The sequence below is a fragment of the Salvelinus namaycush genome, chromosome 16 (assembly GCF_016432855.1).
Source record: "Salvelinus namaycush isolate Seneca chromosome 16, SaNama_1.0, whole genome shotgun sequence".
Taxonomy (NCBI): domain Eukaryota; kingdom Metazoa; phylum Chordata; class Actinopteri; order Salmoniformes; family Salmonidae; genus Salvelinus; species Salvelinus namaycush.
Window position 1 is genome coordinate 3,033,875 of NC_052322.1, and position 16,447 is coordinate 3,050,321.

The following is a 16,447-nucleotide window of genomic DNA, read 5'->3' on the forward strand; positions in this document are numbered from 1 at the left end:
ACACCCACTAGGCCTACCTTCAAACTCAGTGCCTCTGCTTGACATCATGGGAAAATCAAAAGAAATCAGCCAAGACCTCAGAAAAAAAATTGTACACCTCCACAACTCTGGTTCATCATTGGGAGCAATTTCCAAACGCCTGAAGATACCACGTTCATCTGTACAAACAATAGTACGCAAGTATAAACACCATGGGACCACGCAGCCGTCATACCGCTCAGGAAGGAGACGCATTCTGTCTCCTAGAGATGAACGTACTTTGGTGCGAAAAGTGCAAATCAATCCCAGAACAACAGCAAAAGACCTTGTGAAGATACTGGAGGAAACAGGTACAAAAGTAACTATATCCACAGTAAAACGAGTCCTATATCGACATAACCTGAAAGACCACTCAGCAAGGAAGAAGCCACTGCTCCAAAACCGCCATAAAAACGCCAGATTATGGTTTGCAACTGCACATGGGGACAAAGATAGTACTTTTTGGAGAAATGTCCTCTGGTCTGATGAAACAAAAATAGGACTGTTTGGCCATAATGACCATCATTATGTTTGAAGGAAAAAGGGGGAGGCTTCCAAGCCGAAGAACACCATCCCAACTGTGAAGCACGGGGGTGGCAGCATCATGTTGTGGGGGTGCTTTGCTGCAGGAGGGACTGGTGAACCTCACAAAATAGATGGCTTCATGAGGAGGGAAATGATGTGGATATATTGAAGCAACATCTCAAGACATCCGTCAGGAAGTTAAAGTTTGGTCGCAAATGGGTCTTCCAAATGGACAATGACCCCAAGCATACTTCCTAAGTTGTGACAAAATGGCGTAAGGACAATAAAGTCAAGGTATTGGAGTGGCCATCACAAAGCCCTGACCTCAATCCCATAGAAAATTTGTGGGCAGAACTGAAAAAGCGTGTGCGAGCAAGGAGGCCTACAAACCTGACTCAGTTACACCAGCTCTGTCAGGAGGAATGGGCCAAAATTCACCCAACTTATTGTGGGAAGCTTGTCGAAGGCTACCCGAGACATTTGATGCAAGTTAAACAATTTAAAGGCAATGCTACCAAGTATTAATTGAGTGTATGTAAACTTCTGACCCACTGGGAATGTGATGAAAGAAATAAAAGCTGAAATAAATCATTCTCTCTACTATTATTCTGACATTTCACATTCTTAAAATATAGTGGTGATCCTAACTGACTTAAGACAGGGAATTTTTACTAGGTTTAAATGTCAGGAATTGTGAAAAACTGATTTTAAATATATTTGGCTAAGGTGTATGTAAACTTCCAACTTCAACTGTACATACTGTATTACCTCAACTACCTCGATCCTCTGCACATTGACTTGGTACTGATACTTCTTCTAAATAGCCTTGTTATTGTTTTTATTTTGTTACCTTTAGCAAATATTGGACTTACTTTTTAACTCTGGACATTGGGAATTGGCTCATAAGTAAGCATTTCACTGTAAAATCTACACCTGTTGTATTCGGCACGTGACCAATAAAATTTGATTTGAGAGTATGGGTAAAATTATTAGACCAAAAGGTGAGGACAACAGTTCACCTGACAAAACTGAATCCAGACATTACACTGTTGATTTTATGTGAATTTTACATTTACTGTACTTTTCGCTGCATTTGTTGATAACAAATTCTGAAAATACCCTGGATATATTCAGTAACATGATAAGAACATTCCAGGAAAATAGGGCCGGAACGATACCAGTATCGCGATACTCGTTAGTATCGTGGCAAGGAAACAAAACATGAAGCAGATTTAAGTTCTTTAGGAAAACAGCCCTACTGTTGGACACTAACGTCATTATGTTGTCATCCAGAGTCACATTTATTTATTTATTTTCGAAGCTATAGCATACAATATTTTATATACAGCAGGTTTTTAAAGGACCAAAGAGTTTGGCCTGATTTGTGTTTTCATTTTTGTCATAAAAACATTTCAAGGATGGTATGAAGGATAACGCCCAACCCTATACAGACACACACGGTCAGATGACGAGCAGTTGCCATTAAAAGGCGGTGATGCAACCGGTCAGGATGCTCTCAATGATGCAGCTGAAGAACTTTATGAGAATCTGGGGACCCGTGCCAAATCTTTTCAGTCTCCTGAGGGGGAAAAGGTGTTGTCGTGCCTCTCTTCACGACTGTCTTGGTGTTTGGACCATGATAGTTTGTTGGTGATGTCGACACCAAGGAACTTGAAACTCTCGACCCGCTCCACTACAGCCCTGACGATGTTAATGGGGGCCTGTCTGGCCCTCCTTTTCCTGTAGTCCACGATCATCTCCTTTGTCTTGCTCATGTTGAGGGAGAGGTTGTTGTCCTGGTACCACACTGCCAGGTCTCTGACCTCCTCCCTATAGGCTGTCTTATCATTGTCGGTTATCAGGCCTACCACTTGTGTCATCAGTAAACAATGATGTGTTGGAGTCGTGCTTGGCCACGCAGTCGTGGGTGAACAGGGAGTAGAGGAAGGGACTAAGCACATACCCCTGAGGGGCCCCGGTGTTGAGGATCAGCGTGGCAGATGTGCTGTTGCCTACCCTTACCACCTGTGGGCAGCCCATCACGAAGTCCAGGATCCAGTTGCAGAGGGAGGTGTTTAGTCCCAGGGTCCTTAGCTTAGTGATGAGCACTATGGTGTTGAACGCTCAGCAATCTCACATAAATGTTATTTTTGTCCAGGTGGGAAAGGGGAGTGTGGAGATTGAGATTGCGTCATCTGTGGATCTGTTGGGGCGATATGCGAATTGGAATGGGTCTAGGGTTTCCAGGATGATGGTGTTAATGTGAGCCATGACCAGCCTTTCAAAGCACTTCATGGCTACGGACGTGAGTGCTACCGGTTTGTAGTCATTTATGCAGGTTACCTTTGCATTCTTGGGCACAGGGACTAAGGTGGTCTGCTTGAAACATGCGGGTATTACAGATTTGATCAGGGAGAGGTGCATTTTTAAGCTCTCCTACCTGTGCCGTTGAGGAACGGCAGCAAGCACACTTGTAGGTATTTTGTTTTGAACACAACCCTGCATCCCCGCCATCACACACTTACTGTTGTTCTTTACGCAATCCAGAAACGGTCCATTATAAATCACAATCTGGGTCAGGTGGGCATGATTTGAAAGGTTATTACACTGCCAACGTAACTAGCTAAGTTATAAAATACAATCTTACAGTGTTGGGCTTTGACAAGGCAATTCATACAGCGCTGTGCTGTGCAGAGCACGTCTGACGTCATGTATAGCATGCAACTGTACAGCCACTGCTTTATAATTTAGACATTTTCAACTCATGTGTATGAGTGTAAAGGGTAAAACAAAATGTATTTCACTGAGCAATTGTATTAGTATAAAATAATTTCTGAATTTTTTAAAAGCATACAACATAGCTCAGTAATTAAATGATGTTGGTTATACAGTCATTATTACTCATCTTTATCAAGGGTGTCAATAACTCGGACCCCACTGTAAGTGTTTGTACTTTGTAGCCGTGTACTGTGTAGTGTAATTAAGTGTGTGCAAGTATGAACTGAAGTGTATAATTACTTGGTGAAGAGGGCTTTGAGGGCCTTGAGGAGGCCACACACGGCCAGGCCGTCGGTCAATTTGACATAGCGGTCCACAGCAACACTGGCCAGGCCAAACAGCTTCCCCACTGAGTGACTCAGCTCCTCCACACAGTCTATCACCTCCCCACGCTCCTGATAGAGGGAGGGTGATAAGGAGAAAGAGGTAGAGGGAGAGGGAGGAGAGAAAGTGTAATGAAGAGAGAAGGAAAGAGGTACACAGTCAATGGTCACATGGTCCTTTCCACCTGCCTACCCCAGGTATGACACTAAAATATGAAATTACCATTGTATCAGGGTTGGGGTGTGTGTGTGTGTGTGTGTGTGTGTGTGTGTGTGTGTGTGTGTGTGTGTGTGTCTGTATAGGGTTGGGCGTTATCCAGATTTTCATACCACCCTTGTGTCATACCGGGGTATATGGTATTACCAGCACTGCACACAAAAAAAGCCTAATGAACGTTATCAGAATGCAAACAAAACACTAACAAGTACATGCACTACCGCCTGGTATGGCGACTGCTCTGCATACAACCGTAAGGCACTACAGAGGGTGATGCGTACGGCCCAATACATCACTGGGACCAAGCTTCCTGCCATCCAGGACCTATATACACTAGGTGGTGTCAGAGGAAGGCACGGAAAATTGTCAAAGACTCTAGTCACCCAAGTCATAGACTGTTCTCTCATGGCAAGCTGTAACGGAGCGCCAAGTCTAGGTCCAAAAGGCTCCTTAAGAGCTTCTACCACCAAGCCATAAGAGTGCTGAACAATTATTTGCATTGACACACTCCCCCCCCCTTTGTTTTTACGCTGCTGCTACTCGCCGTTTAATATCTATGCATAGTCACTTTACCCCTACCTACTTGTACAAATTACCTTCACTAACCTGTACCCCTGCACATTGACTCAGTACCTGTACCCCCTGTATATAGCCTCATTATTATGTTTAAAAAATATATATAATAATTACTTTCGTTTAAATTGTTTTGAGCATACAATATATCTCAGTAATTGTATTATTTATTTTATAGTCTTTTTTGCTCATCTTTATCAAGGGTGCCAATCATTTCGGACCTGACTGTACGTGTGTCTCACCAGGGGCATGGCGCTGATCTGGATGAGGAGGTGGGACTTCTCCAGGTCGCCATATTGCAGCTGGTAGGGTTTGTAGGGGTCGTACAGGGAACTGACCAGCTCATTCACCTTCAGCAAGTTGTTCTCACCTTAGAGGTACAACCACAACGTAAATCTACAGTACCTTGAGGTCTGAACTGTGAGCACTGAACTTTTCCCCCCAAATCGCTCATTTAACATCAATCCTAAGGAAGTTTGAATTACGTGGGTGGAGCTAAAGTCAGGATTCATCCTTATACATCATTACAATTCATTAGTCATTATAAACATGTAATGAGCAGATCTTTCAAATACTTGAGCTGCATTTACTTTAGTTTCCCTACTATAATTATGTTACCTATGGAATAGTCCCAAAAGTGCAAACGTCAAGCCAAATCAAGGGCACCTTAAATACTTGCAAGTATTTGACATGTATTTAACCCAGGTCTTTTATGAATACAATATTAACATCTATATCATCACTCTCCCTGTTGACAACTGATTAAGGAGGAAAATAAGCTGCCTAGCTAAAAACCCAGCACTATTTCGCAACTCAGCATTGACTGACTTGTTGATGAATATGCACCGTCCCTGTTAAATAACAAATGATAGGCCTAAAACTACATATGAGTAGTAGCAGGTGAACAGACCCAGGTGTGGCAGCATAGCTTGCTCCAGGCTCCTGCCGAAGGTGGCAGCGGTGTGGTGGAGCTCCAGCAAGGTGTCCATCCGCTGCTCCTGGGGGGCGCGCTCCATGGCCGTGCTCAGACACACAGGGATGGAGGGCACCATGGCCCCCAGGGTCTGGATCAGCAGCACCGTCACCACCTCGTACGGGTTCTTAAATACCTGGTGGGGGGGTAGATGATACACAGTCAACTGGGGACATGGGGTTAGGCTGTAGATTGCAAAATAAACATGGATATAGTGTATCCTTGACGCTCTGCAGACATGTTCATTAAAGCAAAAGGCAAATGTGTGTTATTGTACAGCCAACCAGCGTAAGTTATGCTATGAAAATGGTGTATAACTTATGGCGTGAGTGTGTGAGGATACCTAGGGTGTGTGTTGCTGTACTTAGTGTGAGGATACTTAGCTGTGTGTTTTACAGTGAGACGAAGTGTGTGAAAGATGCCTAGGTGTGCGTGTTACGGTATGAGACAGCGTGTGTGTGAGTATACCTGGCTGCTCCACTGTAGCTGTGAGTGCCAGGTGGAGAGCAGGGTGTCGTAGAGTTCAGCCAGCTGCTGGTTCAGACTCAGCTCACTCTGAGACAGATCCTGCCACACACTCACCAGCTGACCCTGGAAACAAACACACACTCCTACAGATCAACCCTGTAAGACCCTAGCAATTACAGTCCCTCCAGGATTCCGCAATTCCGCGACCGTATAATTCATGCAAAAATCAAACAAACCATGCGAAATATGAAAGAGCTCGCAATTTTGACCAATCACGCACTTTTACTGCATAAAAGGTCCGATCAAAAGAGAGTTCGCAATTTCGACCACTGTTACCGCAGAAAACAGCCCAATCAAACCACTCTTCAAACTTTTTTTCCCTGCCAGTGTGTGAATCTGATGGTTGATAACTGACAGATTACAACTGACAGGCAGAACAATGAACAGGAATCCATTTTATTTATCGAGAAAAGTCACAGCTAATTGTTTTGCACTCCATGCAACGCTGTGTTGGAACACAAGAGAAAGTCATGCGAAGCATGTGAAAACTATGTCCGAACAGCCACCACAGCAGCGGCAGATCACCCATGACTGAAGCCAAAACAGAGAAATCTGTGATAGTGATGGGCAGCTTGCGAATAACTCATTATTTTTGAATGACCCGTTTTACTGACTCGAGAATCATTATTCCTTTTGTTTCAACTGCTGGCCGCAACGAAGGATCGATTGATTTTACGCTCCTCCGGCTCAGCGGCTCCAGAACTGTCTATCATGTGTTCACGCAAGAAAATAGATCATGCTGCATGCAGGCAGCTTAGAGACGGAGACTATTCGGCTTAAAATACTAGAACTGAGCACATACGACTTTTTAATTGCTTTATATGAAATGAACACGATCAAAACAAAAATCTGTAAAGCCGCCGTAAAAGTAAGCATTTTTGGCCGCAGACATCACAACAACAAAAAAACATTGAGAAATCCTGGGGGGACGGATGAAATGAATCAGTGATAAATACAATACATACCTTATGACACTTGTAGTAGTAGGCAAGGAGCTGTGGCATTCTGTCTATCTCTGTGAAGACTTTCACAAACAGCTTGGCTTGGTCTACAGGGAAGAAAAGCACGAAGAGGAGAAATAGGAGTTTAGAAATAATATAAATACTGGATTTGGGTTGAGGCAAACACTTAATTTCAACAGTATTCAGTCCACAGTTTAATCAGCAATTACCTAGGAGACCAATGGATATGAAAACCACCATAGACCTTGGCATGGTCTGAACCGGATGTCTAAACTAATGCGGATTCAATATTCAAATTCTCAATCCCATCCTTTACAAAACAGTATCTTACCGACAGACATGGAATTGAAGGTGGCTACTATCTGGGGGCTGGCCAGGGCCTCCAGCCTGTTCTTCAGAGCCTCCAGGTAGACACATTTCTCAGAGTAGTCTGGCGTATCCACCAGCATGGCTAGGCTGTTCTGCATGGCGGTGAGCTTAGAGGAGATCACTGTCAAATCCTGGGGAACAAGGGAGCGCTGGAGGTTTAGGTTAAAACAAAATGGAGGTTTGGTTGAAACAAAATGACTAAGCACACGCACAAGACTATACACAAAGTCTACAAAACATTAAGAACACCTTCCTAATATTGTGTCGGTCCCCCCCTCAGAACAGCCTCAATTCGTCGGGGCATGTACTCTACAAGGTGTGGAAAGCGTTCCATAGGGATGCTGGCCCATGTTGACTCCAATGCTTCCCACAGTTGTGTCAAGCTGGCTGGATGTCCTTTGGGTGGTGGACCATTCTTGATACACACGGGAAACTGTTGAGCGTGAAAAACCCAGCAGCATTGCTGTTCTTGACACAAACCGGTGCGCCTGGCACCTACTACCATATCCCGTTCAAAGGCACTTAAATATTTTGTCTTAGCCATTCACCATGTGAACAGCACACATACACAAGCCACGTCTCAATTGCCCCAAGGCTTAAAAATCCTTCTTTAACCCATATCCTCCGCTTCATCTACACTGATTGAAGTGGATTTAACAAGTGACATCAATAAGGGATCATAGCTTTTACCTGGATTCACCTGGTCAGTATATGTCAAGGAAAGAGCAGGTGTCCCTCACACACACACACACACACTACACTGACACAAAACCCAGATCCATTCACATACGCACGCACATAACACACACGACAACACAAACAAACGTGCATACCGACACAAGTCCACACCCACTGTATTCGGTGCATGCGACAAATACCATTTTATTTTATTTGAAATTAAAATCAGTAGACCCTATGGCTTCCCATAAATGCGGGATCTCTACCCTGACTCTATACCACCGAACATACATATGTAGTTCTGCCTTTTGAGGAGTTAGAATTTTGGGATCTCTGATACTATTAATTGAGGAGTTCGAATTTTGGGATCTCTGATACTACTAAAGAACACCAAAAATGCAGGATGTGTAGTGCTCTTTGTAGAACAAGAATAATATTGTCATAAATAAAATATGTGCCCAATTATTTTATTGTGCCCCAAAAAATTATAATTCTGAATCCTAAATGTATGAAATCTGTACAAAGAGTGAATCGCCAGTCACAGGATAGGAGAGCAAAAGTTTTAGAGGTAGTTTGACGCTACCTGTGTCTTGAAGGTCTCCTCAATGTCTGAACTGAGCGTGCTCCATTTGTCTGCTTCCTGTAGTGCATCGGCAGCCAGGTGCATGCGAGACTTGACCTGATCAAGCTCCACCAAGACCTGCAGCACAGAATCAAGAACAGTAAAACATACAATTCATATTTTGCACATTGTGAGATTGTTATACTATTTGGATAGTATGATATCCTGTCCAGGTGCTAGATCGTAGAGTATTATGCGCCTGTGTATGTGGCCATGAACGGACTGTGCTGCATCGGTGTTATGGGTCTTTGCTTAGTACAAGTCACTTCACCCGGACTGTCTGTGTATTTATAATATACAGTGGGAAGAAAAAGTATGTGAACCCTTTAGAATTACCTGCATTTCTGCATAAATTGGTCATAACATGTTCTCTGATCATCATCCAAGTCACAACAATAGACAAACAGTCTGCTTAAACTAATAACACACAAAAAATTATTATTTTGCATGTCTTTACTGAACACACCGTGTAAACATTCACAGTGCAGATTGGAGAAAGTATGCGATCCCTTGGATTTAATAACTGGTTGACCCTCCTATGGCAGCAATAACCTCAACCAAACGTTTTCTGTAGTTGCGGATCAGAGCTGCACAACGGTAAGGAGGAATTTTGGACCATTCCTCTTTACAAAACTGTTTCAGTTCCACAATATTCTTGGGATGTCTGGTGTGAACCGCTCAAAGTCATGCCACAGCATCTCAATCGGGTTGAGGTCAGGACTGACTGGGCCACTCCAGAAGGCGTATTTTCTTCTGTTCAAGCCATTCTGTTGTTGATTTATTTCTGTCTTTTGGGTTCAAATCAAATGTTATTTGTCACATACACATGGTTAGCAGATGTTAATGCGAGTGTAGCGAAATGCTTGTGCTTCTAGTTCTGACAATGCAGTAATAACCAACAAGTAATCTAACCTAACAATTCCACAACTACTACCTTATACACACAAGTGTTGCGTCACCTAACTTCTGTTGTGCTTCAATTGTCAGACAGATAGCCTTAAATTCTCCTGCAAAATGTCTTGATAAACTTGGGAATACATTTTTCCGTCGATGATAGCAAGCTGTCCAGGCCCTGAGGTAGCAAAGCAGCCCTAAACCATGATGCTCCCTCCACCATAGTTTACAGTGGAATTTTTATTTTACCTTTATTTAACTATGCAAGTCAGTTAAGAACAAATTCTTACTTTCAATGACGGCCTAGGAACAGTGGGTTAACTGCCTTGTTCAGGGGCAGAACGACAGATTTTTACCTTGTCAGCTCGGGGATTCGATCTTGCAACCATCCGGTTACTAGTCCAACACTCTATCCACTAGGCTACCGGGATGAGGTTTTGATGTTGGTGTGCTGTGCCTTTTTTTCCTCCACAGTGTTGTGTGTTCCTTCCAAACTCCACAACTGTAGGTTCATCTGTCCACAGAATATTTTGCCAGTAGTGCTGTGTAACATCCAGGTGCTCCTTTGTTTGGACAGCAGTGGCTTTGTCCATGGTGTCCTCCCATGAATACCATTCTTGTTCAGTGTTTACGCATTGTAGATTCGAGATGTTAGCATCTTCCAGAGATTTCTGTAAGTCTTTAGCTGACACTCTAGGATTCTTCTTAACCTCATTGAACATTCTGCACTGTGCTCTTGCAGTCATCTTTGCAGGACGGCCACTCCTAGGGAGAGTAACAACAGTGCTGAAACTTCTCCATTTAGACAATTTGTCTTACCGTGGACTGACTTTTAGAGATACTTTAGTTACCCTTTCCAGCTTCATTCAAGGCAACAATTCTTAATCTTAGGTCTTCTGAGATCTCTTTTGTTTAAGGCATGGCTCACATCAGGCAATGCTTCTTGTGAATAGCAAACTGAAAATTTGTGAGTGTTTTTTTATAGGGCAGGGCAGCTCTAACCAACATCTCCAATCTCATCTCATTGATTCGACTCCAGGTTAGTTGACTTCTGACTCCAATTAGCTTTTGGAGAAGTCATTAGCCTAGGGGTTCACATACTTTTTCCAACCTACACTGTGAATGTTAAAATTATGTAATTTTCTTGTCTATATTGAATACAATCATGTGTGTGTTATTAGTTTAAGCACACTGTGTTTGTCTATTGTTGTGACTTAGATGTAGATCAGATCAAATTTAGGCAGAACTCCAGGTAATTCCAAAGGGTTCACATATTTTTTCTCTCCACTGTAAATAACCTCTATACCTGCATGGACTGTACAGTGTCCTGCTCAAACTTCCTAATGTCCTCCTTGACCAGGACCATCTGCTCCTTCAGGAACGACGCCTCCTGCTTAAGAGCCTCCACATCCCGCAGCACTCTGGGCATGTTCTGCAGGGCCTGGTTACTGCTATCTGAAATATAATTCAAAAACTAAATTAATTTGTGCCAAGGACTGGGCCCTGGTCAAATGTTTTCTGTTGTGTCCGTAAATAGTCAGAGAAGCTGGCGACATGGCATTGGTACCACAACACAACTGCCAGTGCCAAGTCAGATGGAAGAGGTAGATCTGCACTGACTGAGATAAAGGAATTACATTTAATTAGTTAGGAATATGTATCCTATGACTCTTGGTTCTTCCAGTTCAGTTAACAACTGAACCTGGAATACTTTACTTCCTTAAGAGCTTTGTGGAACAGGCAGCAATACAATAACATGAAACACAAGAATTAGAGTATGTCTAGGCAGGGCAAACGCGTTTTGGTGATTTCTAGTATGTCATCAAAATAAATCAATCACTGCACGTTTTTGGACTCACACAGCAGTTTTTACCTGATGAAGTACAATACCATTGGAAATTAATGTTGAAAGTTCCATTTAAATTCCTAAAACTTAAGTTGAAAATGGTGTCGCTACTTCCTGTTGACAAGACATATTGAAAAATAGCCCCATGTCACAGTTTTAAAATGGCCAAATCAATATGCAAAAACATTTTGTGATATTGAAAACCTAAAAATAAAAAAATGTACTATCTAGACATACACAACCATTCAAAAGAAGGCCAGCATCCCGGAGTCGCCTCTTCACTGTTGATGTTGAGACTGGTGTTTTGCGGGTACTATTTAATGAAGGACTTATGAGGCGTCTGTTTCTCAAACTAGACACACTAACGTGCTTGCCCTCTTGCTCAGTTGTGCACCAGGGCCTCCCACTCCTCTTTCTATTCTGGTTAGAGCCAGTTTGTGCTGTTCTCTGAAGGGAGTAGTACACAGCGTTGTACGAGATCTTCAGTTTCTTGGCAATTTCTCACATGGAATAGGCTTCATTTCTCAGAACAAGAACAGATCGACAAGTTTCAGAAGGAAGTTCTTTGTGTCTGGCCATTTTGAGCCTGTAATCGGACCCACAAATGCTGATGCTCCAGATACAACTAGTCTAAAGAAGGCCAGTTTTATTGCTTCTTTAAATGATCAATTAACCTTTTAAATTATAAACTTGAATTAGCTAACACAACGTGCCATTGGAACACAGGAGTGATGGTTGCTGATAATGGGCCTCTGTACGCCTATGCAGATATTCCATTTTAAAAATCTACCGTTTCCAACTACAATAGTTATTTACAACATTAACAATGTCTACACTGTATTTCTGATCAATTTGATGTTATTTTAAATAGACAAAAAAAGAAGTGCTTTCTTTCAAAAACAAGGACATTTCTAAGCGACCCCAAACTTTTGAACGGTAGTGTACGTGCGCAACAACAGTAATCATATTACTTGAATGGCAGCACCTTAAACTGAACATGCACAAATGGCAATAAATCACACAATGGGTTGGGGGGGGATATGCGCTGTTGAGACTACCACAACTCAAAAAACACAGAGCAACTGGAGATATTTTTACACCACTGGTTAGAGGACAACCTGCAGAACACAGTCAGCTCCATTTTGGAATTTTGATATTGGAGAAAGGCAACACTTCTGTAAATCAGTCATCGATTGTCACATTGAAATCAATTGCGCGAGAGGGGGAGATGAGCTTGCACGTCCTGTTAAAATTAACACTGTTTAAAAACGAATAATGTGTGCACCACTGATTAGAGAACAATTTGTAGAAGACAGCTAACTACATATTGAAGTGTTGCATTTTGATTAAAGTGGGTTGCTAACATAATGTAAGTGTAACGCAACACTTTTTGTGTGATATCACGCTGAAATCAATAGAACAGGGGGGTAAACGATTGAACCGTTTAAACAGTGCTACACCCAAAAGGCCACATGGAAGAACCTATACATGGTTGGTTAGATGAATGGCAGATGTTGATTTCAGAAGGCTGCCACCACAGAAAAGGTAAGAAACCACTTTCAGTAAGTTATCCTCAACGAATCGCGACCCGCCATAAGACATCAACAGTGACAACAGTTGGCTGCTATTTAAGTCATAGTTGACTGTCAAATCAGTTTATCGGTGTGGCCAGTGACTTTTATAGAGACCATCCTGAATGATCCATGCCATTTCAGAAAATTATACCTGCGTTCTAAGTCCTGCGACCCCAGCGCGTATGACAAAAATCAAGAGAACAAAAGATATTGATCTGTTTTAAGCAACTGATTGTGTAATTTTGTAGACTTTTAAACATCACCAATCTGAGGTAAAAACTATGTGCAATTCCCCCAATTTGATGTGGTGAAAACATCTGCTTGTGATGTTACCGAGTTACAGTTCATATCAGGAAATCAGTCAATTGAAATAAATGAATTAGGCCCTAATCTATGGATTTCACATGACTGGGAATACCGATGTACAGATACCTTTAAAAAAGTTAGGGGCGTGGATCAGAAAATCAGTCATTATCTGGTGTGACCACCATTTGCCTCATGCAGCGCGACATATCTCCTTTGCATAGAGTTGATCAGGCTGTTGATTGTGGCCTGTTATCCCACTCCTCTTCAATGGCTGTGTGAAGTTGCTGGATATTGGCTGGAACTGCAACACGCTGTCGTACACGTTGATCCAGTTCGTCCCAAACAGGCTCAATGGGTGACATGTCTGGTGAGTATGCAGGCCATGGAAGAATTGGGACAATTTCAGCATGCAGGAATTGTGTACAGATCTTTGCAACATGGGGTTGTGCATTATCATGCTGAAACATGAGGTGATGGCAGCAGATGAATGGCACAACAATGGGCCTCAGGATCTCATCACGGTATTTCTGTGCATTCAAATTGCCATCGATAAAATGCAATTGTGCTCGTTGTCCGTAGCTTATGCCTGCCCATACCATAACCCAGGGATGTAAACAAATGTGTGCACAACATTTGAGAGAAATAAGATTTACATGTTGCTTTATTATTTTGTTCAGCATACGCAGGGCCGGTCCTGGCCGACCTAGGTGAGACAAAATTGCCACCCCCTAAAAATGTAAAATGTCAGACCAAAAACTAATGTCCATGGATGTGGGAAATCAAGGCTGGTCCAGACTAAATCAAAAAGACATCCAAAAGGCGTCAGTCCGTGCTTACTAAGATACAGCCTACAGTGTCAGCTGAAATTACATTTTAGGAATGCCCATCTGTGGTAGGCCTACCGTGTGTAAAACACCCCAAAAAAGGCAGGTCCAGACAGGACCAAAAGAAAATAAAAGACTTCAGCCCATTCTTACTGGGATGTAGCCTACCATGTCTGCCTGCAATATAATTTTTTGAATGCCCATCCATGTGGTAGGCTCACCGTTTGTAAAACAGGCCGTTGCATTGGCTTTATCAGTCCTGATTCCTGTGACTACTCTATTTGGGTATTTAAGATCTGAATATCTGCTACCCAACTTTATCAGGAGTTATCCTGAGCCTATTTGCAATGTGTTTACACAGTGGGAAATGCAGAAGTATTCTCTTTTTCGCTATGATCAGCTCGTAAAAAAATTTACTGATACAAACGTGAAACTACTGATCATGACAATTAACCCACGGGATGAATCTCCTGGACAGCAGTTGTGAGTAGCCTGATTGTCCATTCCATGTTGTCCATTTTACTTGTTTATTAACATGTCAGCACATTTTTTATTTGACTGGGCACCATTTAGGTTAGGCTATTCAATCTGATTAACCAACATGATGTAAAAAGTTTCCATCTTATTACATGTACAGAAAAGGCCACATACTCTTTCTACCATATGCTATATCTGCTACATGATTTATGTTAGATGTTTGTTTCCCTGCCTTTGGGCTCTAGTTATCACATGGCGGTATCAGCGCTCACCAAAAATGTGCAAATGCCACTGGTTGAGAGAAATTGTCCTTGTTTTTGGGCAGAATTGTGTGAGGTTGCATGTGTTGTTGGAGGTGCATCTTGTGCAGTTTCTCTGCCGCCCTCATCAATCTGCTGCCATAGATGGCCGCCTAATCCTGCCTAATGAGCAGTCCAACCCCGAGTATATGTCCCGTCACAGTGTGAAAAACTATTTTCACGCCACTTCGATTCAGCTATGACCGGAAGTTACTTTTTCCACGGCAGATTAGGGGAATTAGCTAGGAGGTTTGGAAAAGGGTTAACGAATCATGCACCGTTAACCTGCTACGAAAATCACTTCCGGTCGTAGCTGTATCGAAGTGGCATGAAAGGAGTATGTCCCATGTCACAGTTAACCAATTGGTTAAAGTTAGTTAAACAAATATTTGGTTACCCTCTATTGCATTGTTAACTTCCTGGATGAACACCTGCAGTTTCATGACCAGCGTCGCCGCGTGCGCATCTGCCTTCCCAGGCGCATCCTTCTGCATCTTGAAGGCCCCATTCACCCAGTCCTTCACATCGAAATCATCGTCCAGAAATTTTGAGAAGTCCATTTTGCTGTCCGAAAAACTTCAGATAGCTGGTGAATTAGGTCAAGAGAACCCAACGCTCTGTGTGGGGATAAAAACAAATTGGACATTGACAGCTTTGACAGCTTCGTTAACTACCAATAACATTCACTATATGGCTCATATATTTATCAAATAGTAGCTACATGTATATTACAAGTAACACTCACCATTTCACTTCTGAATGTGACATTCACATAGACTTCAAATGCAGGTTAACGTTAGCCAAGTCCGAGTGATGAAGATCTGCTTCTTTTCATTTGAAACAATCTAATATCTCCCCATTACAGGTTTAGAAACGAACAGAAAATAAACAGCCCATGAGAATGAAATGACCATAATAACTAAATAGAGTTCGAGCAAAGCAACTGCCTCCTCCAGAGTTAATTTGAATGGACTAAAACATCAACAACAAAAAAAATCGAATTTTCAGTTTTGATGACAGTTAATTCCGGTTTGAGCTCACTCAATGACCTTCCCCTAGAAACAAATGAGGATAAATGGTTCCTATGTCGCGTGCCCATTGCAATGATCTCTGCTCGATAATGTATCAAGATTATATAAAATATTTTATTAAATATTAATTCAAAGCATCCATGAGGTTAACCTTCACCATCAATTATAACATGTGTAGATTAAAATAAAGTACTGAGGAACGAATTTATTTGTGTTACACTCGAAGTCCCTTACCAAATCCTGCTTCATGGAGGCCTTTTTTGATGAGGTTTAACGGCAGCTGCCATCCAACTGGACTGGAGTATAATTCCCTTATACTTTGCTCGAAAAAAGTAAAATAAATAAACAAATACCCAACCATTTTACCCTAAATTTGTTAAAAACACAACACCCTACTCCAATATTTAAACCTGTCTTGTCCTACTTCAGGCCAACAGCCTGAAAGGGCAGGACACCATCACTTAAGACACCCTGTAACTCTTCTGGCGTCAAATCTTGTACACCCAGATACTTATCTGCAGCTGCCACCACAACCTCTATTTTCTGCAACTTAAGTTCCATCCCTGCAGTACAGTTGATAACCATTGCTATGAATGGTAAAAGTCCAATATGACTGAAGCATATATCACT

General features: G+C 42.2%; 1 protein-coding gene across 1 annotated transcript in view; it reads right to left on the reverse strand.

Annotated features, from left to right (window-relative positions):
- LOC120060908 (conserved oligomeric Golgi complex subunit 7-like) overlaps window positions 1–15,829 on the reverse strand; it is a 28,583-nt gene extending 12,754 nt beyond the window's left edge. Inside the window, exons 1-10 of the mRNA XM_039010337.1 lie at window positions 15,532–15,829; window positions 15,184–15,403; window positions 10,767–10,915; window positions 8,528–8,644; window positions 7,229–7,397; window positions 6,901–6,983; window positions 5,876–5,998; window positions 5,345–5,543; window positions 4,677–4,804; window positions 3,562–3,716 (exon numbers count right to left, since the gene is read on the reverse strand). Of these exons, the coding sequence (XP_038866265.1) occupies window positions 3,562–3,716; window positions 4,677–4,804; window positions 5,345–5,543; window positions 5,876–5,998; window positions 6,901–6,983; window positions 7,229–7,397; window positions 8,528–8,644; window positions 10,767–10,915; window positions 15,184–15,346 (1,286 nt within the window). The 5' untranslated portion in view covers window positions 15,347–15,403; window positions 15,532–15,829. The remainder of the gene's footprint in view (window positions 1–3,561; window positions 3,717–4,676; window positions 4,805–5,344; window positions 5,544–5,875; window positions 5,999–6,900; window positions 6,984–7,228; window positions 7,398–8,527; window positions 8,645–10,766; window positions 10,916–15,183; window positions 15,404–15,531) is intronic.
- Between the last annotated feature and the right edge of the window lie 618 nt (window positions 15,830–16,447).